Consider the following 27,334-nt stretch of genomic DNA (forward strand, 5'->3'; position numbering starts at 1 on the left):
TATCATTAAAAAGAGAGGACTGTAGACTCATGGCGGGTATTCTGACTGTACACTGCCTTCTGGCGTCACATGCCTTTAATTTAGCCTTGGTCAGTGATATCAGATGTAGGAAGTGCGGGTTGGAGGAAGAAACGATCGAGCACGTTTTGTGCTCATGCCCTGCGATTGCCAGGCTAAGACTCCACCTATTAGGAGTTATACAGCTGGCAGATCTAGAAGCAGCAAGTGGCTTAAGTCCTAGAAGGCTTCTAGTATTTGCCAAGAGGACGGAGTTATTTTTTTGCATAGGTCATGGTTTTTGATAGGGTTTTTCAGTTTGGTTGTTAAGAAAACATCTGGTAATACTACGAACTCATTCAGTCATCATGGGCCGGCCAGTTCAACCTAACCTCTCCCCTTTCATTCATCCATCGCTTTCTTTATTTCTCTAGCTCTTTTACTGCATCTAATTTTTCACTTCTTTTTGCTCCTCCCTTTGAAAATTCCTTTCCCTTTCCAATTCCTCAACTTTTTTTGCTTTTTGCCTTTTCCGCTGCCTTCCCCTTACTTTTTACTTCCACTTCCTTTTCCCTTTACCTCGATTTCTTCCTTTTGGACTCTCTTCGACTTCTTTTACCTTTCAACTCATCTTCTTAATCTCCATATTCCTTTCCCTTCTTTTCGTTTTCCGTAGTCCCATCTCTTTTCGACAGCTGTCCCCCCTCTTGTCGTTTTCTTAATCCTTCTTTCCCTTTGGTCTCATTCTCACTTTTATCCTCTTCTTCTTACCATATGAATTTAAAATGGAGTGCGACTAATTACGATTAAGTAGTACACAAACCTGTTTAGCTGATATGGTTATCGGCGTTTTAAAATCAATCCAAGTCACATCCTCACTGCAGGGTGGTGTAGTCAACGATCCTGTATATGTGTAATACTGTGTAATGGAAATTTCCGTTAATTGAAAAAGTGTGGGCGGTTCTTGGAACTTAGCCTTCGTATCTGGTGTGACAATTTCTTCTAGAAGTTCAGTGAACTCATTATAGGATTCGTTATCATTTTCTCCAATCTGTGAATACCAATTTGTTGTTATACAAAATAAATTTATTTTAATCAAACTTGAAATTCGTCACTCTAACCTTATAAAAATAAGCCAAAACTGTTATGCCATTACTCTCTGCTGCGGCCTCCGCAAATGTTGAATATTTGTCATTTCGAAAAACCATATGCAATTCTGCTGGAAATGACACATTATTGATGCGGTCCTCACTACCGATCGTATCATTGTCGCCCCAATGAAAATGTAATTGCTCAAAAACGAATTTTCCATCAAGCGGTCCACCACTTACGGTTGGTCGATTTTCAGGGTATTCGAAGTGTACCACCACAGTGTGTCCATTATTAAGCATTTCACCACTTACTGGTTTAGTACCAAAATTATTAAATGTCATTATTTGATAGGTACGACTAATCACGTTGACCAAATCAATGTTGATTGGGCTTTGATGTTTGCCACTACACATACTGAAATGTTCACTCCAATGTTCGGGTCCTGTAGAGGGGAATAGAAAGTATTCAATAGTTATTTATATTTTCAATAAGTAACGAGAAAAGACCTAACCATTAGTGAACTCGTTGTTCTCAGGCAGACATTTTTATCATAGTTACTGACTTCAACTTCCGCTGACAAAAAAGGGGCCTCCTTCAACAATGTTCTACCAGCGCTGAAACGGCCCTATCAATACTGTGAGACGAATCAACTTTGGCGGAGTATGTGGGGGCGGGCTCAAAGAAAAGTAAATATAGGCACTCCTAAAGAGAGTGTACTTCCTTTCCTGCTTCGGACCGTAGTAATAAACGACCTGCTTCAGGACCTTGAGTGTGGGACTGTCAGTTGGACAATTCTGAATACACCAAGGAACGTTTTACAGGGTTACATGAATGTCGTGATAAGTGGTCTGATTTATATGGATAAGATGATAACCCTAGGAAAACTGAGAGCATTTTATACTACACGGGGGTACGAGGTTCTCGAATTTTTCTGACAGAGTTATGTACCTTGGTATTATTCTTGATAACATGGAGGACTAAGCTAGGAACGCTTCGGCTGCCTTGTACTGCTGTCGAGGGGAAATAAGAAAACACTGCGGGCTCTTTCCAAGGGCGGTATACCAGCTGTACGATACGCAAACTGATTTTATTCATTGGCGTTGTGGTCTGGTGAGACGGGCCTCTGGTGAATTTAGTCAGGGAGAATTGGTGGTGCAATATTCTGCTATAAGCTCTGTTTCATTTAGAAATTTGGTATTCCCGATCACTGAAGCGTCTTTCAGGCAGGGGAGGCTGATAGGATGTTATCCGTCACTGTAACTGTTAGGGAATTTAACATTTACTCTGGTAGTAAGGCGGCAATCAAACCGTTAAGCACTGCCGACGTGAAGTCGAGGGCTAAGAGAGACTGCTTGACCTCACTTGCGGTGGCATCTTACTACATATTGATACAAATTATCTGGGTGCCAGGGCATAAAGATATTCCTGGCAACTGTTCGGCTGATCTCTGATCTCGGACATGCTGTGGCGAATTTAACGTGTCTGTCAGTGCAGACTCCAAGCGCTCCGCGAAGCTATTAAGATTTACAAAAGCTCATACTCCCATGGTTATTGGAGCGCTAACAGGGCGCTTTCCAATGGGAGTACATGCGGTACACCCTTATGCAATGGACAGCCCCAGCTGTGTTAGCTGTATGAAAAGCGACGACATGGACTCTTTCAGTTGTCAGCCTTTGCGAGGACGATGCGTAAATATCGACACTCCGGACGAAATTTTCAAGATCAATTTGTGCCTTTCTCATAGCTTTATCGTTACCAAGCAGTTATTCGCTACAAAAAACGGGAGCCAGTTTCACCTTGAGAGTATGTGGGAACACAACGGGCCAACACAAAAATGCCTTAAGTGAATTTTTCTTTAATAGGACAGATGGCTCCCAACCTAAGCTAGAGAATTCCATGCAGGGGCATCGCAAGCTTAAAAGTGTCAGTGGAGAGCACTGCGAGGGAACATAACTAGAGCTAGTACTGCATCTTAATGAGATAGTTCTCCATTAGTTCGGAAACTGTGTGATAAGCTGCAGGATAATTGAGAAGTATAGTCCTCGCTTGGCGAAAAAACTAACTTTCACAAAAGTTTTTCCCGCTACAGTAGAACGATGATGGTGAATACCAGAAGGCGCTGACCTGTCACATTGTGAGCAGTGAGAGCATGCGGAGGGAACTAATGGCTTATATGTACCAAATGGTGATGAAGTTGTACTGTATGAATGACATGCTAGATGAAGTTGAACGAGCTGTCTGTGGTATCCATAAAGAGGCGATTAGAACTGGTCTCCGATAGATCTCTCGTTCAAGGAAAGGGGATTATATGATGGATTTAAGCTGCAGTAGTTGGAAGTCTGGAAAAGTCGTGCATATCGACTCCTATATAAAAAGCGGACTACAGGTGTCTTGAAGCGAACTACATAATTCTCCTATCTACTAAAGTAGGTTTTGCAAATGGGAACTCGATTAGAGTTTCAACATTTAAATTTTCACAGATCGATTCAAAATGGCCTGTGAGGAATAGGCGGTAGTTTTCGAAACAGTCTCTTCTTCGTTGATATCTATCTGCGTTTTACAAACCAGACCGCATTGCAAGGCATTAGTGGGTAAGACATTATGGTGACAATCTTCATTGATAGCTAGGAGGTTCTTCGGGTAAACTAATCAGCTACATTTGGTCAGCGAACATAAAGAGAGAGAGAGAGCCATGATAAAGAGACACGAGTTGGCCGATGAACTTGGTTGTAAAAGATGTTATATCTCAGCACTCTCTAATAATAGATAGAAGCGAGTGCGGGCTTTATAAATTTTTAGGCGCATGTGCTTCGTACAAGAAAATACGATTTTCAGCCATTCTCAAGATTAATAGAAGGAACATATTGTCACGGATATTAGCATCACTAAGTTATCCCATCACTAAGGCGATGCTAAGGCCATGCCAAGCAGTATTTACGTTAATAATCAAATCAAGTATACACATATATAAGGCAGCCCAGAGAGATGTCACACACAGATGCATTTACTTATACGCCTATGTGCGCGCGAGAGACTGTAAACTACAAACATTCACATCAATAATTCAATCTTTATGTATCTACATAAACGAATAAATAATTGCGTCTACACATATGTACCATGTACGAATACGAGCAGCGGAGAGTCAATGCGCAAACACATGCATATATCTGAGAAGTTTGAGAGCTACTGGACTAGTAGATTCTGGAAGCGCCTAAAAGATGTATAAAATTGTGCAATTTTAGTTATAGCTGAGAAGTTTGAGAGCTCATGGACAATGCTAGTACATTCTGGAAAAAATGCGAACGAGGAAACCAAAGGGTATAAAAGGCAACAGATGTAGAGGCGCGGTAATTCAGTTTGAATTGAGCTATCAATCAGTTTGATTAAGCACGCGATCTGGCGGCCAATAGTAGAGTTTCATTTGAGTTATCAGTCAGTTTGGTTATTAAGCCAGCGAGTAGCAAAGTATAAGTGTTATTGTGAAGTACTTTAATAAAGGCCATTTTTCCATTATTCAATATTGGAGTTATTTATTCAACAGTTTAGTGATTCGAACTTAGCAGAGGATTGCAAATAAGAGGATTTGCAGCAAATTCGTTACAATTGGTGTCAGAAGAGGAATTGTTGGATAAATTCCAGAGGACAACAAGGACATGGCAAAGTTCAGTGAATTGAAGATCCAGCAACTGAAGAAGGAGTTGGAGAGCCGTGGATTGAATACAAGCGGCGTTAAACTTGAACTTCAGGCACGGCTACGAGAGGCAATGGAAGCAGAAGGAATTGATGTGGAAGAGTATGTCTTTCATCTTGATGGCGAGGAGACAACGAAAATTGAAGAGAAAAACGAAACATCGCAGACGGTTAGCAGCACAGACTTGAACATGATATTGGCTGCAATATCTGCACAAACATCGACAGTAGCATCAATGTCGTCGCAATTGGCATCCCAACTGGAATCGCAAAAGACAGAAATAACATCTCAACTGTCAATACAACTGGAAGAACAGAAAACGTATACGCCATCACAGATGGAATCCCAAGAGACACATATAACAGCGAAGATTGAATCACAGGAGACACGTATCTCAGAAATGTCGTCAGAAATAACATCTAAAATTGAAGCACAAGAGGCACGTATATCAGAAATGTCGACACAAATTTCAGCACAGATATCATCGCAGATCTCTGCACAACTAGAATCGCGTATGGAAGAGAAACTAACGCAGTTTCAGGAAGGGTTCAGTGGGCGACAAAATAAAATGGAGGCCGAAATAGATGCTTTGAAGGATCGGATTCAGGAGTTACAATTGAACCGTCCAATCACTTCAATGTCTACTCTGAAGGTAAAATCCCCAACGTTTGATGGTTCTGTTCCATTCCAGGTATTTAAGCTCCAATTTGAGAAGACGTCGGCAGCGAACAGCTGGAATGCTGAAGATAAAGTTGCAGCTCTGTTCGTGGCATTGAAAGGGCCAGCAGCCGAAATCCTACAGACGATTCCCGAAGGAGAGCGGAACAACTATGAAGCATTGATGGCCGCTGTCGAGAGACGTTATGGAAGCGAGCATAGGAAACAGATATTCCAAATTGAGTTGCAAAACCGTCACCAAAGAGCGAATGAGACTTTGCAGGAGTTTGCCTCGGATGTTGAAAGGTTGGCTCATCTCGCGAATGCGGACGCACCCGTGGAATACACCGAGAGAGTAAAAATTTAGAGTTTTATAAATGGCATACGGGACGTGGAAACGAAGCGAGCTACATACGCAAATCCAAACTCACATTTGCTGAAACGGTATCACATGCATTGACACAGGAAACGGCCTCACTATTGAGTAAACCAGCATACAAAGCTCATCGTGTGGAAGTGGAAAGACCAGATTGGGTAGACACAATTTTGGAAGCACTAAAGGGATCACAACAGAAAAAAGCCGGAGTTATTAAATGTTTCAAGTGCGGCAACCCAGGTCATATTGCACGACATTGCAGCAGCGGTCCTAATAGCTCCAACATTGTGGGTGGCCGTAAACGCAGAGCTGAAGGAGATGAGCAAATCTCCAAGTCCACTCAATCGTTAAACTAAAGCGAGTCAGCCGCAAGGGGCGACAGCTGGCTCCCTCAATTGAATGCCCCATAATCTCTATCTCACAAATTGGAAGAAGGTCAAACAATCTTACTGTCGGGGGACATGTGGATGGAAGGGAACGTTTACTGACTGTAGATACGGGTGCATCTCATTCCATCATTCGAGCGGATTTAGTCAACAAGAAGATAAGACCATTGCATGGAGCAAGATTGCGTACAGCCACTGGAGAAGACAGCATGGTTCTAGGAGAAGTATCATGTGGAGTCGCAATTGGGAACATCACGGTAGTACACAATTTTATAGTGGCAGAGATTGTTGATGAAATCATAATTGGAGTGGACTTCTTAATCGACCAGGGCATCAAGATCGACATGCAAAGCAAGACGATGCGATATAAGAACATGGATGTACCACTTAATTTCGGCTACGAGAGAGGCTACAGCAGTAAACGAGTGCTGGTGGAAGAGAGTCAGCGAATACCACCAAAATCCGAAGCAGTCATCTGGGCAAAGGTTGATGGAGATTGTGGGACAAACAAATTGTGGGTTGTCGAAGCAGCAAACAAATCAGCACTGAACATACTTGTAGGAAAAACCCTGGCAATGACAAAACAAGATGGACGTATTCCGGGAAGAGTACTCAATGAGTTCAAGTCACCACTCAAACTGACTAAAGGAGCTATTTGGGGAAGATGCCAAGAGGCTGAAATAATTATTAACTGTGAACAGCTCCAGGAACACGTTTCATCTAGTAACACTGATCTTTCAAATGACATCACGGAATGGACGGAGGGGCTAGAGGAAGATTATCACAGTAAGGCAAAGCAACTGCTCCTAAAGTACGCAAACATATTTGACCAGGATGGTTCCAAACCAGGCCGCACCAATGTTGTGAAACATCAAATTGACACTGGAGACGCGAGGCCGGTACGTCAAGCTCCACGTAGTGTTCCACTGGCGAAGCGGGAAGTGGTGAGTCAAATTATACAAGAAATGAGCGACAGCGGCGTCATCGAACCATCAGCTAGTCCCTGGAGCTCACCGGTAGTACTTGTAAAGATGAAGGATGGAAAAATGAGGTTTTGCGTTGACTACCGGAAGTTGAATGACGTTACGAAAAAGGATAGCTACCCATTGCCAAGAATCGACGACACTCTGGACTCGCTCTCTGGTACGAAATGGTTTTCTACACTGGACTTGAAAAGCGGCTACTGGTAAGTTGAGGTGAAGGAGGAAGATAAAGATGTGAAGTGATGCCTTTTGGACTTTGTAATGCACCAGCTACTTTTGAGAGACTCATGGACCAGGTACTGAAAGGACTACATTGGAAAACATGCTTGGTGTACCTGGACGACATCATCGTATTGGGAAAGAGTTTTGATGAACATCTTAAGAACTTGGAGGAAGTTTTGCAGAGAATAGATGGCGCTGGTCTGAAGTTAAGTCCCAAAAAGTGTACGCTGTTTAAAAAGGAAGTAAATTATTTGGGCCACAAGGTAACTACAGAAGGTGTCTGTACAGCGAATGAAAAGATAGAGGCAGTAAAGGATTGGCCAAGACCACAGAACCTACATGAATTGAGAAGTTTTCTTGGGCTGTGCACATATTACCGCCGATTTGTACCAAATTTTTCCAGCGTAGCCCATAGCCTCCATGAGCTTACAAGAAAAAACAAACCTTTTGAATGGAAGAAGGAGCAAGAAGTGGCTTTCCAAACATTGAAGGAGCGTTTATGCACTGCCCCAATGTTAGCATATCCGATTCCAGGAGCAACATTTATTCTAGATACAGATGCGAGTGGATATGCTATAGGAGGCGTTTTATCACAACTGGTCGATGGACAGGAGAAGGTAGTTGCATATTACAGCCGTTCGATTGGAAAACCAGAGAGGAACTACTGTGTTACGCGGAGAGAGCTGTTGGCATTGGTAGAGTGCATTAAACATTTTCACAAATACCTCTACGGCCAGCGATTCCGTGTCAGGACAGATCACGCAGCGTTGAAATGGCTTCTGCAGTTCCGTAATCCGGAAGGACAATTGGCACGGTGGATCGAGCGATTACAAAGCTATGACTTTTCCATTGAGCATCGAAATGGTAGTACCCATGGAAATGCTGATGCAATGTCACGAAGACCATGTAGTTTGGAATGCAAGCACTGTTAAAAAGCCGAGGCTAAAGAAGACAGTATAGATGTCCGGCTAATGAATATAACATGTACAGATGAATGGGAAAAGGAACAGCTAAGAAAGTGCCAGCTAGAAGATGCAGATCTGTCACGTGTTATGCAAGGGCTCGAACGAACCGAACAGAGAAGAGATGTCAGCAGAGAGTCCCATTGCGAAGTCATATTGGGCACAGTGGAACAGTTTAGAATTGATATCCGGTTGCCTTCATCGAGTATGGGAGAGTGAGGATGGTAAATACAAGAATAAACTGATAGTTGTTCCCAGAAAGAGGATCCCTGATGTGCTCAGCGAGCTGCATAATGGTCCAAGCGGAGGTCATCTTGGAATCGCGAAGACGCTCGAGAAGATTAAACAGAGATTCTATTGGGTTGGTTGCCGTCAGTCGGTCACTGAGTGGATTGCGAACTGCGAGGTTTGCAGCAGAGCGGATGGGCCCAGAACACGAAGTCATGGCCAGATGAAGCAATATAACTCAGGTGCGCCATTTGAAAGGATCGCCATGGATGTCGCAGGTCCATTTCCTACTAGCAACCGCGGAAACAAATACGTACTGGTGGTTATGGATTATTTCAGTAAATGGCCAGAGGTATACCCAATCCCAAACCAAGAAGCAGAAACAGTAGCAGAAGTGGTTAAAAACGAATGGGTTGCAAGGTATGGTGTACCAATGGAGTAACATTCTGACCAAGGCAGGAATTTCGAATCGGCTGTGTTCCAGGAAATGTGTAAGTCATTGAGCATTCGAAAAACAAGGACAACTGCATTGCATCCTCAATCCGATGGTATGGTAGAACGATTCAATAGAACATTGGAGGAGCACTTAAGGAAAGTAGTAGACAAGTACCATAAAGAATGGGATACCCGAATACCATTATTCTTGATGGCTTACCGATCAGCAGTGCATGAGACAACAGGCCAAACCCCTGCAAAAGTAATTTTTGGCAATGACCTTAGACTGCCAGCTGATTTGAAGTTTGGGATAGATGCCAATGCGGAGAGAAATGTCAGGAAATCCACTAGTGATTTAGAAGAAGAGCTAAGAGAAATACATGATCTGATAAGGCAACGAACAAAGATTATGATAAAGCAATTAATTCAGAAGGTTTTCAGGAAGGAGATTTGGTGCTGTTACACAACCCACAACGTAAAAAAGGTTTGTCCCCGAAATTGCAGTGTAATTGGGAAGGCCCATACAAAGTTGTAAAACGGATCAACGATGTAGTGTACCGCATACAAACCATCGGTAAACCACGAACCAAAATGAAAGTGGTCCATTTGGAAAGGCTGGCAACGTTTAGATCGAGAGATTTAGGTGGAGGGCAGTGTCACGGATATTAGCATCACTAAGTTATCCCATCACTAAGGCGATGCTAAGGCCATGCCAAGCAGTATTTACGTTAATAATCAAATCAAGTATACACATATATAAGGCAGCCAAGAGAGATGTCACACACAGATGCATTTACTTATACGCCTATGTGCGCGCGAGAGACTGTAAACTACAAACATTCACATCAATAATTCAATCTTCATGTATATACATAAACGAATAAATAATTGCGTCTACACATATGTACCATGTATGAATACGAGCAGCGGAGAGTCAATGCGCAAACACATGCATATATCTGAGAAGTTTGAGAGCTACTGGACTAGTAGATTCTGGAAGCGCCTAAAAGATGTATAAAATTGTGAAATTTTAGTTATAGCTGAGAAGTTTGAGAGCTCATGGACAATGCTAGTACATTCTGGAAAAATGCGAACGAGGAAACCAAAGGGTATAAAAGGCAACAGATGTAGAGGCGCGGTAATTCAGTTTGAATTGAGCTATCAATCAGTTTGATTAAGCACGCGATCTGGCGGCCAATAGTAGAGTTTCATTTGAGTTATCAGTCAGTTTGGTTATTAAGCCAGCGAGTAGCAAAGTATAAGTCTTATTGTGAAGTACTTTAATAAAGGCCATTTTTCCATTATTCAATATTGGAGTTATTTATTCAACAGTTTAGTGATTCGAACTTAGCAGAGGATTGCAAATAAGAGGATTTGCAGCAAATTCGCTACAATATTCAGATTAGTTGCGGTACTCACCAACTACTAGATTATTGTGGCTCATGCAGAAATGACATCATTGGGGCGCAATATCTACTTTATGTGTTAGATACATTCTTCTGGAAGCGTGTACGCTTGTAAAATTAGCAAATTGGAGTTGTCGTACTTGAGTTAATAGACATTCAGTAAAATTTATCGCATTATGGTTAATCTAACCCGAGTTTTTGTCAAGAGAACAAAATTTGTTTAGTTTTTTAAACGGAAGAGAAACTTTTGACTGCAAGTTAACAATATTCGGTAAAAATTACAATTTCTCAATCAGTTCAACTGATTTCCTAGTTACACATGTCTACGCATATGTAGGTACACGCAGCTGAGAAGCAAGGCACAACCACATGCATATATCTGAGATACTCCTGAAAGTATGCAATGAGAGAAGCTATAAAATCGTGCAATTGTAGTTACAGCTGAGAAATTTGGGAGCTCATGGTCAACTAGTAGATTCTGGAAATGGAAGCGCCTAAAAGATGCGAACATTGAAATCAGAGAGTATGAAAGGCAGCAAATGTAGAGGCGCTGGAATTCAGTTTGATTTGAGCTATCAAGCAGTTTTGATTAAGCAAGCAATCTGTCGGGCAATAGAAGAGTTTCATTTGAGCTATCAATCAGTTTGGTTATTAAGCCAGCTAGTTGCAAAGTATAAGTGTTATTGTGAAGTACTTTAATAAAGGCCATTTTTCCATTATTCAATATTGGAGTTATTTATTCAACAGTTTAGCGATACGAACGTTGGCAGAAGATTGCAAATAAGGGGAATTGCAGTAAATTCGTTACAATATTTACAGGCTTCACTTTTACTCTAATGTTGACGAAAATCCGCTATTTTAACCGTTTTTATTGGTATTATTAAGGTGACATTAATAAAAATTTACAGAAATTTCGATCGAATTGTCCTGTAGTTTGATTGATTTAACAAGCTTTTTTCTTTCAGTGCAATACGTGCGGGATCTCCTAATGTACGCAGTGCGATGACTTTTGCGGACGATTCGTTTTCTCAGGCGTTCCCAGAACGGAAGGATATGAAAACTCATTTATTTAAACTTCACGTGATGGCTAATTGGCAACTCAGAAGATCGAATATTAGATTGCTTGAAATTAATGCACAGTTTGAGAGTCAATGAAATAATTGACAGATTTTCGTTAGCAATTTCTTCTCGGTAGTGTAGCTATAATTGAAAGGTAGCCCGGAACTAAAAGGCCAGTTAATGGTGACTTAACCATAACCAGATAAAACAGCTGATCGAACCAACCTTATGGAAATCAATGTAATCGATTAATGGTGCCATACCATAACGCTAAAGCCATAACCATACCATGGCCAACCAATTGGTTTTTGGTTTTCGCCATATCCATAACCTAAAAATATATGAGTTGGAAAATTTATTAACTTTTTGTAGATTTTATTTAATGTTTTTGATACGTTTTGACTAAGAGATTTATTTTTTGTTGTATATGTTTGTAGTTTTGTGCGTTTTCTTCATTTTTATGAAATTTTCACGATTTTTGGTTAAGGCACCAATAACTGATGCAAATTTGATATGGATAAGTAAAAGTATGGTTATGACTATGTCATCTTTAACTCGGGCTTAAATAAAGCAATGCATAGGCTCAAAAGCCAAGATTATTTACTAAGCTCGCTTTAGATCTGTGCAGGTGTTTCATATATTGAGATACGTTTTTTTCACTGAATTTACTTACCCATTTCTCCATTGTAGGCAAAATCTTCAGCAAATGTCGTTTTGAAATCTGAAAGACAAACAAATTGAAAAAAGTAAATATATACATACATATCATGACTATAATTCACAAAAAAAGAAGAAGCAGAACCATGTGCAGTTTTTGCTATTATAAATTTACAATAGTTTACTATTATTAACGAAAAGGTGTTAATTATTTTACGGTAGCCAGCAGATATTAGCTTGTATTAATGATATTGGCAATGAGTTGACTTTGTTGAAAAATACACTTAAATATGGAGGGATTGAAAAATGTTCGGTAGCAAGTTAGGCGAATTCAGTATTAGGTGGTGTTATCCCAACAGCAGATTGCTTCTTCTTGATAATTTTCCATACATCGCCTTGTACTGCAATATGTCAGTTAATCGAAATCAATGAAAATTTTCTTTTGACTTGACATTCTTATGCTCGGCGAATTGGTTGAATTCGCTTTGACACCACCTGGTATAGATTCGCCTTGGGTAGCAGACAAAGCGAATTTAACCATTTCGCCGTGAAGAAGAATGTCAAGTCAAAAGAAAATTTTCATTGATTCCGATTAACTGACATGTTGTAGTAGCAGGCGTTGTATGGAAAATAATCGAGAAGAAGCAATCAGCTGTTGGGATAACAACACCTGGCACTGAATTCGCCTTGAATCAGTAGTACAAAAACAAAATGTTGACGGCCCTCATAATACGGTAAGGAGTTTTAAAATAGCAGCGAAGAAAAATATTTGGTATCATTTTGCAAATTTTTGAGTACTTTGCAATGTGCGGAAAACAGCTAAACTCGATATATCTCTACATTATAAAGGGAAATCGAAAGGAAAGAATTAAGAAAAAAGGAAAAGTAGACGAAACTGAATAGAGAACTCGGAAACGTAAAGCGACCAAGAGCAAGAGTAAAAGTAAGAGTAGGGGTAATGGTTAAAGAAAAAGGAGAGTAAGTATAACATTAGTATAATATTAAGAGTTAGAAGACAGGTAAAAGAAATGTATAAGATGGCAAAGGTCGCTGAATGAAACGTGCAGGGACGAGTATAGGGGTTTTCTGTGAATATAAAAGCATGAAATTCACAAGGCGAAGGGAGTCTCAGGGAAAAATTTATCTGTGTTTCAGGAAAGTCCAAGCAAGGGGAAATATAGTCTAGGGACTAGTAAAGAAAGTGTAAAAGGGAATAGTCACGTAGTTGTGAAGAGTGCCTTTAAGCGCTTCTCGACACACCCGGAGCGGGTCTACTGGGCTTATATTACCATCGAATAGGCGGTGAAGGTATTTTATTCGTTAAAAATAATAATCTAGTAAGCCAATGGCTAAATCCATAAGTTATGTTTTTTTAGTCATCGTTGCTCTAAAACTTCTGCCGCTAGATATTTTTATGTTGTGGCGAATGTTGACATCACTAGGCTGTTAGTAAATAATCACGCAACAACAAAAACATGACGCCGCCACTCTTATGTGCATACATGTACACATTAAAGCTAACAACACTTATGTGCAAGGCAACGAAGAGATATCTCACTCATACACACAGATGTAGTCATCAACCGAAGTAGTAACTCACACATACACACGCATATGGCTATAATATAAACATAAACTGCAAATATACTGGTAACCAAGCATGGGATACAACTGTTCTGGAAACAACTAGATCTCAGGAGAAGTATGCGGACGAGGCAACAGAGAGCATAAAAGCAGCGTAAGCTGAGCAATGACTAGTCAGTTTGATTTAAACACGCATTAGTGAAGTAAGTGATATTGAAGTATAATTGTACAACTCCCAAAGTAGACTAAATAAAGACCATACTGCAATAAATTGCAGTTACTTATTCGACAGTTCAGCGATACGAACGTTAGCAGAATGTGCAAAACAACTGGAATTCCGCGAAATTCGTTACAATACCATTCACATCTTTCTGCTCTATGAGCCCAACTTTCAACGCTTTGTTTACAAAGATGTGTAAATATTAGGTCTTGGGACCGTATACCGTCAATCCCCAGTTTTCATCTCATTGACATCAACGGTCTACTTACATATTCCTTAGTTGTGAAAAATGTGCTACTCTGAAGATCCAGTCATTCAGTTCCCTTGACTAAAACTTTGAAATTTTCTGCCACGACTTCCATAATTGTGGTGCAATAAAGTAATTCTTGCGGAATTAACACCTTAAAAATGGAAGTAATACACGCGGGCGTAATTTTATACGCAAAAAGGGTATAACTTCCGTCCACATAAGAAATACAGATCGCGGGTCTTTTTTTCTTGAGAGTTACTTCATATTTCAGATTGGCTTGAGTGTAATCTTATAACTTTAAACGAGCAATTCTTGTATATTTGTATATTCGTATATTTGTATGTTTGTATAGCCGAACGATCTCGGGACGGCTCAACCGATTTAAATGAAATTTGGCACAGAGATAATGTATCACCTTCTAAGACTTTCTACCTAGGTGTTGCCACTCAGAATGTTTCACAAGGTTGCCACCTATTCGAAATTAAAAAACAATTGCATGAAATATGCCGATTTGGGTACCAAACGAAAGGTATTTCACTCCGCATTACAATAGGGACATTTTTGAGTGGGGTTGCAATTTGGGGTTGTGGTAGTTAGACGAAATATTACTCTACTTACTCGTATTCTATTAAAGCTTTAAAGGAGACCATTAAAGTTAAAAATCTTTGTAAAACAATCTTACACATGATTACATACGGTTAGTGTTTGAAATGTTTTTGAAATCTATGTTTAAGGAAATCAAATATTGGTAAGTAAAAATATAGAATATATGTACATATAAAAAAAGTAGAGTTTGATTAATGATGTCATGTAGAACAAAGTATGTTATGCGGCATACCCGAAGATTGCCGAGCAAAGCTCGGTCGCCCAGGTACTATTTTATTATGATACCTAAAAAAATCAATGTTGCAGGAAATATCATAAAAGCAACACTTTAAATTACTAGGGATTATATTGTCAAAAGCGACTATATTTTGCAGAATTGATTGCACCTGTTTGCTTTTATTGCATCATAAATAGGCCATTAAAAAGCTTCATTACTTCAAGAAACTTTCTATCAGGAAGTTGGCACTCCTGAACGAAATTTACATTTTTAAAAAATTAAAAAAATTTGGGAAAATTTCGAAAACAATTTTTATTTATGAATATGAAATGATACAAACCTTCTTTAAAGCCATATTCGTCAATTTTCTTGAAAAACTTTCGGTGGACCCCCATACACAAAACATACACAGACATATCCGCATCCATTACGCAAATGTCATTGCAAATTTCTGCGTAAAAAAATTTCTAAAAATAGCTTCACAATAAAAATTTTAAATATTTGATTAAATTATTTCATGCCTGATTTATTTATTAAGATATTTATGATATGTCTGATTGATGTGTTAATTAAATTTTGCAGATGTCGCATCCAAAAATACATCAAATTGAAATAAACTATTTTTTCTACAATTCAATTTTTATACCTAACTGTACTTGTATATAGGGTATTATAACTTCGATTGGATAACGGTTGGTTGTAAAGGTATAAAGGAATCGAGATAGATATAGAATTTCATGTATACGGACTTATCTGGACCCATAATATATTGGCATTGAAAATGAGCGAAATCGGACGACAACCACGCCCACTTTTTCGATAACAAAAACTTATAAAAATGGAAAAAATGATATACCTCAAAAAACCAATACCACTAAACTAATGAAATGGTGGGTGGACTGGTATTATGACGCAAAAGATAAAGTCCAAACAATTTTGGAATGTAGGCGTGGCACCACCCACAATCAGAAGAAGAAAATTTGGAAGTTAAACAAGCCGTAAATCAAAAGCCGTTAAAGATATTACATTGAAATTTTTCAGAGACACTATCCTTGCCAAATTGTATAGACTGAATGAAGATAATCAAAATCGATTAAAGACCATGCCCACTTTTCTTAGAGATCTAAAGCCCCCATTACTGATACTTAGCATAGACTTGACTTGACTTGGAGTAAACTTGGCAACTTAGCCACGATTATACTCCACTTGGCGCATACAATCTGGCATCATAATCAGCGTTGAAATTTATTTTTAAATAAATGTCAATTTGTATGACAAAATGTCAAAATGAATAAGAAACAAACAAATGGCATCTCAAAATGTAAACGTCACTTAGAACTTACATAGAAAATCAAAATTCAACAGACTTCTAAGTCAAGTTAAGTGTTGCTAATACTGTTTTCACACAGAAACTTAATGATCTCATTTCACCTGCTAATGAAATCGTAAATTTTTTGCTTTCACACAGAAGTAACTGTCTAAGTCTACATAAAATATTAAAAAAAAAAATTTTAAGTTAAACGGTTGTATTGAAAACAATACTTACATGAAGTAATAATAATGCTAAAAGCTAGAAAATAATTAGGTAGGTCCTAGGTACTAGTTATCACACTCCTCATCAATCTAGGGCGTTGATCAGGCAATTAAATAAAAGCGTTCGGCGCATAAAATTTCTAAAAATGTGAGGCGTACCGTAACCTGATTAAGGTTCAGTTGGTCTTACTTCGGACTATCAATAGAAATTTTATTTTATTTTCTAGCTTTTAGTATTATTATTACTTCATGTAAATATTGGTTTTCAATAAAACCGTTTAACTTAAACATCTTTTTTTAATTATTTTATTTTCAAGTTTTTAGTCTTTATTTAATTGCCTATTATTTCTCATTCTATTTAGTTCATTTAGTGACTTTCAAGGACTCTTTCCTGACAATTTGTTACAATCTAAGTCCTCAATACATAATCCTTCCAAAGACTTTACCCGACTCTGCGCCACGTATACTTGTCCCTCCGCCAACTCCAAACTGTTTTGATGTCGCTTCTACTGCCCTGTATTATTTGATTGATTTTTGTGAATATCTCGATCTTTGCGCCACCTAGTTGCGATTTTTTTTTCATAGTTCGGTTTATATTCTTATATGTATTATGTGTCATAGGTCGGTTTCTATTCTTGTATGTATTATGTGTCCCATGTATGTATTATGAGCCAAATCGGACCACAAATACGATTTTTGTGAATATATCGATCCTTGCGCCACCTAGCGGCGATTTTTTTCATAGGTCGCTTTCTTTTCAAATATGAGCCAAATCCGACCACAAATACGATTTTTGTGAATATCTCGATCCTTGCGCCAACTAGCGGCGATTTTTTTCTTATTATTGCATTGCCATCGGGTTCTGAACTACATTCCAAGTTTCAAGCTTGTAGCTTATCGGAAAGTTACTTAAATTTCAATTACAAGAAAAAGTGCTGTCCAACCAGCCTGTTAAGTCAACCTACATAAATAAAACCGTTTAAAAATGAAATTTCGCAGGCTCCAAAATTATTTGTTTGGGTATGCGTAGTGGAACTTCTTTTTCGGAGCCCAAATCCAATCGAAAAATCGATGGCGCGATATCGGTTAACTTTCGTCCATACAAATCGATGCACCCTAATATACATACATACATATGTAATCAAGTTGCGTGCGCTGTGATGTAACTTTAAACTTAAGGTCTAATGGCAGCTAATTAGGCACGGTAAACGTTGTGATCAGGTTTTACTCTGACTTAGAATCGCCCTTGGAAGCGTCACTCGCACCATCATAGCTGTCACTCACTCATGTTTAATGAACATTTTTAAGAAGGTTATTCCAAGCATTGGATATGTAAATCAAATTAACCAAAAGATCTTGTGCTTTATTCCTAAATGTGCATACCGTTTTTTTGGGAGTGATGTCAAAAAAAAAAAAAAAAATGATATTGAGTTTAAGAGGAGGAAGTTGCCTTCAGAGCCAACTTGCTTATGAGTGAGTGTCGTATATTATTGTTATCGTGACGTGAAGGGAAAGCTTGGTGAAAAAAATGAAACTTTAGGCCAAAAGGTTTGCATGCGAGAAACCTGAAATTATGACTGATAGCAATAATTCCCGAAAGCTCTATCAGAAAACCCTGCAACCTGATTATTTGGCAGGCAAAGAAGTTTAGCCTATTACTCGGAGAAGAGTGATGGCTTCACCAACTGAACCAATCGAACATTATAAGTTTGAGTTTTTATATAAATAAGTCTACTAAAAACACATTTTCACCGTACGCTTTTTCCAGGATAAGGCACGTGACAAAAAAGTAGCCTTTGACAATCTGAAAAGAAGTAAAGCTTATAATCTCGCATAGCCAATATCTAAATGGATCGGGATAGGGAGAAATATACATCATTAGGCACCTGGGCATATGGGCTAGCTTAAGGTGTTTATCCCCCAAAGCATGTTCCGTAGACGTCCCAATCAGATATGGCGGGATAAAAAGAGAGCAAAAGTTGCACAAGATCGACGAAGCAGGATCGACAATCAAGCGCTGGGCTGCAAAGTGTCGAAGATCATGTGCAACGATATTAGACCTATAAAGTTACTCTTATCACTAAAAAGAGAGGACTGTAGGCTCATGATGGTTTTTCTGACTGGACACTTTCTACTGGCTGCACACTGCCTTTTGGCGTCAGCTTCTAAATTAGGCCTCGTCAGTGATATCATATGTAGGATGTGAAAAGATCGATCACGTTCTGTGAAAGTGACCTTCGCTGACCGAGCTAATCTATTAGGAGTGAGACAACTATCAGATCTACATATTTTGTAACATAGTTCCTAGTTTTATGCTTCAGTTTGGTCGTCGTGCAAACTTCTTGCATCACCATAGAGCCATTTAGTTTATGCTCGGTGCTAGCGGAACGGATCAGCTCAATCTAAACTGTTCGTTTTACGTTCCTGGTGGAAATCTATGATGTCCGCAGTGGCAGAAGGCAGGGTGTGAGAAATGCGTTCCCACCGCACTTCTTTGAGGGCACAATGTTTTGTTTCGAGTATAACTATTTGGAATTGATGGCGTGCGCACATCCAGGACACTGTTGCTATGCCTGCTTCACCACGCGTTTAATTTGATCGCGTGTCATTATTGTCATCTAAAACGAATCCGAGGAAACTTGCAGGGTAGTATCAAGGAGATAAGGGTATTAAAGGCGTCGGTTCCACATTGCAATTGAAAAGATGGTTAGTCTCATGTGGAACACGATACAAGCGGAGCTTACGATGGGTTTGTCGGGTTTAATTCTGGATATGTAAAAGTTAATAGTGACGCTCGTCTCCCTGGGAATTTTCCTTTCAACAGCTTGTTTAGGATATTTGTCAGATGTCAACGAAAACTGTTTTTTCTGCATTTTATTTCTCCCTTTAATAAGGAGTATTCTCACTTCACTGTGTAGATGAGGTTCTAGAGACATAAGAAAACATGGGAGCTCTGAAGGATCGTGGCAGTTCTGAGTGCGGTGTTTTGACCCGTCGAAAGTCTCCTTCAGTGTATTTTTTAAGTGTATTGATGACGCGTCTTTATTTGATAGTCTTTAAAACCTTTGCCATTTTCGTTATGAAAAAGATGTTATCATCCCAGGCCTGGCAATCTTTATCAATGGAAGGGGTATTGTGATGGCGGATCACCTCATGGCGAGTAAGCCGTAGAGTCTCCTCCATTACGTTTTCTCTTTCTACCGCAACCTTGGATGTCACGCGGGTTCACTACCGCCTAAGGGATTTTTGCCGTTTTGTAACAAGACACGCAAGCGATCCATGTTTCGCCATAACTAATAACCAATTGTAAGCACCAAGGGAGATCAAGTTTTTCCCCACATCCACTCAATCCATGTCTCCCTCTTCTCTGCTTCCAAATATGGGTGTCGATAGAAAAACTTCCTTGCTCGGATCATCTTTGTCTATTCGCATAATATGACCTAGCCAGCGAAGCTTTTGGGCTTTTATGCACCGCTCTATCTTTATACCTGCGTAAAGCTACTACAGCTCATTATTATACCTCCTTCGGCATCACGGACAGGACCATAAATCTTCCGAAGAACGTTTCTTTCGAACATGTCATATTCTCTCGACTTCATACATTATGCCGTCGTACACATTGGGAAAGGTATGACGAGCTTCTTGAAGAGCGTAAGAGAGGATATTACGTTACAATTGCTTACTAAGTCCTTAGCATTACTTATTCTCCTTTTGATTTCTAAACTGACACTGTTATCGCTGTTAATGTTGGTTGCCAGAGCTTCCGTCTTGCATTGACATTGAGCATGGCAGGAGTGCTGGGGCTCGTAGACAGCCGTATAACCACATCCCATCCCACCATAGGTGGTTCATAAACGTAAAATTAAGGATAGTTTTTAGAAAAAGGTCAAGAACCAGCCGACTACTAGAACTCATTTGGTATCTTCCGGTAGTAGCTAAGTGCCCATTAGCTTAGTTTTTAATAGTTTGCATACATATATTTGCATACTATATTGCTTAAGTATTTATTTTAACACTGCATGTCAGTCTAACAGTAATTTTATTAACTCTTCGAGTGGTCCTATTCAAACAATTTTTAAATATGAAAAACAACTTAAATTAAATAGCTCGTAACATGCGATTGACAAAGGGTAATTGGGTTTTTTAAAGTTTAATCGCCGGCATTTAAAAGAGAAAATCAAATCTTGATAGGTCATAGAGCTGACAACGAAGGCCGGAAGTATTTCAAATAGATAACGAATGAACGTGCAACTGTTTTATGCAAAATAAAATTGAGCGTATATACACTCAAAGAAAAAAGCTGGTAAAAGCAACCGAATTACGTGCCAATTAACAGATTTCTTTCAACATTTGAAAATCAGTAAAGGCTGCTGATATGACACAGATTCTCCTGGTACCATGGTCATAAAGAGGGTGTACTCTCTCCTCTCTTGTGGACCCTAGTCATAGTCATAGTTGACCTTCTTCAGTTACTGAAATCCAATGGAAATGAATCACAAGTGTATGCATATGACTTGGTAATCTGCATCACACCGATGCAAGAAGAATCAATATCCAATCGCATATAACAAGCCCTGCGCATCATATTAAGGTCGTGTGATACCAAAGGACCATCTATCAATCCTAAGGAAACTGCCCTAAAGCCCTTTACCCAGAAAATAAAACTATACATGATAGAACTATCTCTGGATGGAACCAAAAATCACTTTTCAATGGAAGCAAAATATCTAGGGTTTGTGGCGAAACAAGGGAATCACTGTAGTAAAACCACTTCTGGTTTTTAAGTTTTGTCGCCGAAGATCATGCAGAGAACCGCAAAAACAAAACTAACTGCATCGACTTGTTTGTATTGACATAACGGGTGCGATGAGAACGTCGTCTTCTGACGCAGTTAGTGCCTAAGTGGGAATATCCTATCCTATCCTATCCAGGGCATATGAAATAATATGAAAATTCATGCGAAATCCCTTATCTAAACTAAGTTATACAATGACCCCTGCGCTCAGAATCTCACCGAATATTTATCCGTCCATAGTGAACAAAACTCTTTGGGAAACAAGGAATCTATATACTGACCCTGACCTAGAGGTCTGGTTCACTGACGTGTGAAAATTTGATGACGAAAAAACGTGAGAAGGCACCTATGGGCCGAACTTCAAGAAATCGATACCAATTGGATGTTACCGCACTATTTTCAAGCATGGTGTTATAGTAGAGCTCTATGGTCCAGAGCCATTCTGTGGACTCACAAAGGTGCACACTATGGAAACCATAAGTAACTGGGAAAAAAGGAGTTCACACTACACTGAATTGACTGCTCAGTGAAAAGACAGGCCAATTTGTATAAACTTCCAGCAACGAGTCTATCCGCCAAGCTCGTTAATCTAAGCAGAGAGCATCTAAGACCTCTCACAAGGGACTATACGGAACGCTGTAGTCTCCGATGTAGGACCGTTATCACCATCTTCAGTTCGTTAATTATATTGTGGCGAATGCTGACATCACTAGACTGTTAGTAAATAATCACGCAACAACAAAAACATTAAAGCAAGCCACACTTGTGTGCATGAACACTTCAATCATCATTTACACACATACATGGAAGGCGACGAGAAGTATATGCACACACAAAACCAGCAGCTCGAAGTGAGGAGATATCTCATACACACACATGTCATAAGCCGAAGTTCTTACTCACACATACACACGCATATAACTAAATTACCTAGCAGGAGATACAACAGCTCTAGAAGGTGAAACATCTAGACCTTTGGAAAAATATGCAGACGAGGCAACATAGAGTATAAAAGCACCGCAAGCTGAGTAATAACGAATCAGTTTTGATATAAACACGCTATTGGTTGTGAAGTATAATTGTGAAGTACTACTCCCAAAGTAATCTAAATAAAGTCCAGTTTGCAATACTGAATATTGGAGTGATTTATTCAACAGTTCAGCGATTCGAACCTTAGCAGAAGATGCATAAATATTAGAGATCCCCAGAATTGGTTACAATATGTAAGTGCAAACAAAAGTCAGTTGTTTGCTTAGTTTAAGTGTATTCATAGTCGATTTTTGCTATTTGTTCTACAAAATATTCATAATTAGTCACCTTGTGTTGGTAGAAACAGATTGCTATCCTCCAGGTAACATCTAACTTAACTGGAGATAGTAAAACGGCATCACATAAGTTAAATGTATCCTATACACAAATTTGTCGTTTTTATGAGTTCTAGAATGAAACGCCGGTTCACATTCTCTGCGAATGCGTAGCTTTGGCTAAGCAGAGGCTCTACCATCTAGGTAGCTTGACTCTTAATCCCTCCGTTATATGGAGTAAAAATTTGAAGAGGTACGTTAATGCATTAAAAGCCTCCACTTATAGCAACAGCCTGAAAGGTTAAGCAATAAATATATCTTAATCAAGGTCGCATTGTATCGTGGTCTAGTAATAACAATAATAACCGTGTTTTTTCTTCACTGTGATATACATCTACGTGTAAAAAACACTTATCATCACTTAGATAATGTTTAGGAGACTAATTTAGCGACAATTATTGAAGACTGGCGGCAGTGGTTAATAACTCGCTACAAAAGGGGTTGTACTGAATAGCGGTGACACGCACCTCCAGTGTATAACCTATAGCTGAAACGGTTGCGATAAATAGTGGACACACGCCCTTTTCGGTTATAGAAGTGGAGAATAGTGTAGAGACATATTTCAGTTGCAACTGAGTATAATGCACACTGAAATTTAGCAGTACTAATTTTCTGCGCAATAGTTCATAAGTGTATATAAGGTTTCACACTTGGCAGTCAATGCAAATTTTAAGTGCATATGCATATATGTGCATGTAAAGAAAAACATAGCTAGTACCTTTATAAACACTTCACCATCTTCAGATAGTCACTTATTCATAAGTTTTCTCCATTCAAACTGAACTGAATGTCATTTAAGTACAAGAAAAAATTGTAAACAAAAGTCAGCTGTTTTTTGTCTTCGGGTATTGACAATAGATTTTTGCGATTAGTTCTACAAAATATTCACAATTATCGGTTTAACTTGGAGTTGGTTACCTTGTGCTGGTGTAAACGTTAACATGAAGCTATCGTAAGGATTGCTATCCTCCAGTTAAATTCCAATTTAATGCAAATATCTACTGTGAATACATTAAAACCAGCATATCAGTTGACTTTTGTTTACACTTTTTGGTCGCACTTAACTGAAAGTCGATACTTCAGTTTGCATGGAGAAAACGAGGACTTCGAAAACTTTTAGAAAAGTAACTTACTGAAGATAGCGACCACTGCGCTTAATGTCGAAAGCCAGTTGCCACTTTAGCTGAGATGAGAAACAAAGTTTTATGTTATCGAGCAAAGTGGCAAGGTTAAAACTCTGCTCAACTTTAACTGAAGTTTAAACTCGCACTGAAAAACCGGGCATAAATCTGAACGAGATATTTCATTGCATTTTTGCAAGTTGGTAACAGAAAAATACTTCTTGTTTATGTCTATTAGATATCTATACAATTAAATCAAGACTATAGACATTAATATTCCACAGCTGCTATCAAACTAAGTACTAATCCTATTTATGCAAATGACTAATCCATACTTTAAGCCATATGGAAACTTTCAATAAGATAATATATATTAATCTTATCTATTTAGCAATAATAATTACTGAGCCAAACCCACTTTGTTTAAATTGAATTAAATTTTGCTCGCATTGTTAACTATTTGCTGGCGTAAGTTTTGAACTGAACATTTTAATAAATAGTAATTAGCTTGGCTATTTTTTTCTCTTATAATTTCATAGATACTTAATTAATCATTATTTATCGGATCAGTATGGTAATATATTGACAGATGATTTGATGTTGTGCTTAATGAGACAGATATACATATTAATGAAGTGATGCAGGGGGATTCGATAGTTTATATAGAAAGTAATAATAAAAAAAAATGTTTAAGTTAAACGGTTTTATTGAAAACAATACTTACATGAAGTAATAATAATGCTAAAAGCTAGAAAATAATTAGGTAGGTCCTAGGTACTAGTCATCACACTCCTCATCAATCTTGGGCGTTGATCAGACAATTAAATGAAAACGTTGGGCGCGTCAAAATCGTTCACAACGGCCGTGCGGCCGGCCGCCCTGTTAAGTCAAGCTAAATAAAACCGTTTAAAAAATTGAAAAATGTAAAGATTAGGAGCGTACTTTTAATTCCACTTAAAAGCGATATGAGGCGCTATTTCACATTAATAGCAAATTGGCTTCCCAACGGAACGAATCGTCAATCATTTAAAGGTGTCACATTATACCAAAATTACAACTCATTCTTATCAGATTCAGATGAAAATTTAGTCTAAAACACAACTGGCAAATACTTATGTTCCTGTGATTTGTCACAGCGACTTAATGTAACGTAGCTGCGTTCTGCTTACCAATAATATCAATCACAAATTCGTTCATAGCTCTCCCGTCACAGGAGCTATTAGCTGTGACTATATAAACCAAATGTGATTTGTGCTGCGACTGAATAACACAAAATTTTGTAGAACAATACTACAAAGGCGACATTGAAAAAGCTATTGCTAGAAGGTAAGCTGTGACAATGATATGTGATATGAATCAATGAATTCGCGATTCATCCACTTCTATGTCAGAGTAAGCTGTCACATCTGACGCATTTAGAGCTGTGATTTGTTGGTGTGATTGTAAACTCCGATATAGATCATATTGCTTTTCTATCACTGCTTAGTCACACTAACAGATCAAAATCGCTGCGAGAGGGAAGAAACAGTCAAAGATGACGTTTTTATAAAACTTGAACACGAAGAGTCTGTGTCAAGAGTATGTTTCGATGTGTTTGTGAAATTAGCCGAGGTTGATACTAACAGGGAGTCAACACGTATACAGATAACTCGCGAGTTAGACGCATCGTGTGTAGATCTATTAAGTTGATAAGCTCAACACAAGGATTTATAGCTTCAAAGCTTCCGCAAACCAACAATTGTCATCTTGACCTGCGCGAGGGGAATCCTGTTACAAATGTGAATATATCATACACATGCTTAGTAGGCGAGGCTCTGGCGACCCAAGATCCTCATGGCACTAGGGGGTGGGGGGGAAGGCGTAATGTCCTAGAATGTTTAATGTGGTCATATTAAGCGTTTCCGAGATGGTCGGGCTAGTACCTTAACGGCGCTATGTTACCGGACCATCAACGTCGATAACACTCCCCAAAACCTTCGGGGAGTGTATTTATCATTAATACAACAACAACAACAACAACAAAAACAACAACAACAGCAACAACAACTCTACTAAACATTGGTTTGGACATAAAAAATGTGAAAACACATGTGATAAACAACGTAAAAACAATGCAGCGGACGAAAGACATCAGTACTTCGCCCGTAAGTTGGGCTGTTCATTCTTCATCAGGTAACATTTCAAAATGGAAATAAGCCGCCCATGAGATATAGTCATCCGGAAGTATCAGGTTCCAGTATGAATCATCCGGCTGTATAGAGATGAAAAAACCCGAAATGTACTCACTAACAAAAAGATCCTAAAAGCAATACCGAATTTATATGGAAAAGTCGAGAAATATACTCGAAAACAATTCTGAAATGATCCCCAAAGAGTCGCGTAATGATATCAAAGCAGTCACGAAGTGATCTTAAAATTGTACCGGGGATATTATTACGTTCTGTGCTCAAAATAATACTTTTAATGTGTCTCAAAGGACCTCAGGCAGTCGCAAAAGGGGGTTTGCTTTTATAAAATTGTTTGGACCCTAATCTATATAAACCATATGTCAAATAGCCTTGCTACATGTCAAATAAACTACGAGTTATAGCGATTTAAAGAAAAAAGAAGTAAGGAAGGCTAAGTTCGGGTGTAACCGAACATTACATACTCAGCTGTCAAATTACAGCTTGCAAAACTTTTCAACTTTTGTTCAAAATTTTACTAATTTTCTATTCTGCGTCGTAAGGTCAACCCACTACCAAGTTTCATCGCTTTATCCGACTTTGGTAATGAATTATCGCACTTTTCCAGTTTTTCGAAATTTTCGATATCGAAAAAGTGGGCGTTGTTATAGTCCGATTTCATTCATTTTAAATAGCGATCTGAGATGAGTGCTCAGGAACTTATATACCAAATTTTATTAAGATACCTCAAAATTTACTCAAGTTATCGTGTTTAAGGACCGACGACGGACGGACGGACGGATTGACGGATATGACTAAATGAATTTTTTTTTGCGCCCAGATTATTTTGATATGTAGAAGTCTATATCTATCTCGATTAGTTTATGCCGGTACGGGGAACCGTTATGCGCACAAAATTAATATACTCTGTGAGCTCTGCTCAGCTGAGTATAAAAATATTTTCTAGGAGCAAAGAAGGGAGGAACGTGGGTGGGAGCCACGGCTCACATTTTCCAATTTGAAAAAGAAGTATCATCATCGTTATTTATTGGTGCTTAACCTCCTCAGTGATTTTGGCCGTTTCGTACCAAGCCACGCCAGCTATTCCTGCTTCGTAATAACTGACGCCAATTGGGAGCAGGTCTTCCTCCTACTGTGTCGCCCAACTTAGTGGAGGTCCCCCTTCCCCTGCTTCCGAGCTGCGGTGTTGCCTGAAATACTTGCTTGGCCGGAGCCACTTCGTCCATTCGCATAACATGATCTGGTCTATTCTCTGCGCTATCTTTATATCTACGTAAAGTTCATGCAAGTCATATTACACCTGC

The 27,334-nt window shown here is 38.9% G+C and overlaps 1 protein-coding gene across 2 annotated transcripts in view; it reads right to left on the reverse strand.

Annotated features, from left to right (window-relative positions):
• The window catches only part of CAH2 (Carbonic anhydrase 2), a 53,954-nt gene that overhangs the window by 7,572 nt on the left and 19,048 nt on the right, over window positions 1–27,334 (reverse strand). For both annotated transcript variants that reach the window (XM_067787651.1, XM_067787653.1), the window contains exons 3-5: window positions 12,171–12,218; window positions 1,119–1,531; window positions 821–1,048 (exon numbers count right to left, since the gene is read on the reverse strand). In XM_067787651.1, the coding sequence (XP_067643752.1) occupies window positions 821–1,048; window positions 1,119–1,531; window positions 12,171–12,218 (689 nt within the window). The remainder of the gene's footprint in view (window positions 1–820; window positions 1,049–1,118; window positions 1,532–12,170; window positions 12,219–27,334) is intronic.

This window comes from Eurosta solidaginis, chromosome 5, assembly GCF_040869045.1.
Source record: "Eurosta solidaginis isolate ZX-2024a chromosome 5, ASM4086904v1, whole genome shotgun sequence".
Classification (NCBI taxonomy): domain Eukaryota; kingdom Metazoa; phylum Arthropoda; class Insecta; order Diptera; family Tephritidae; genus Eurosta; species Eurosta solidaginis.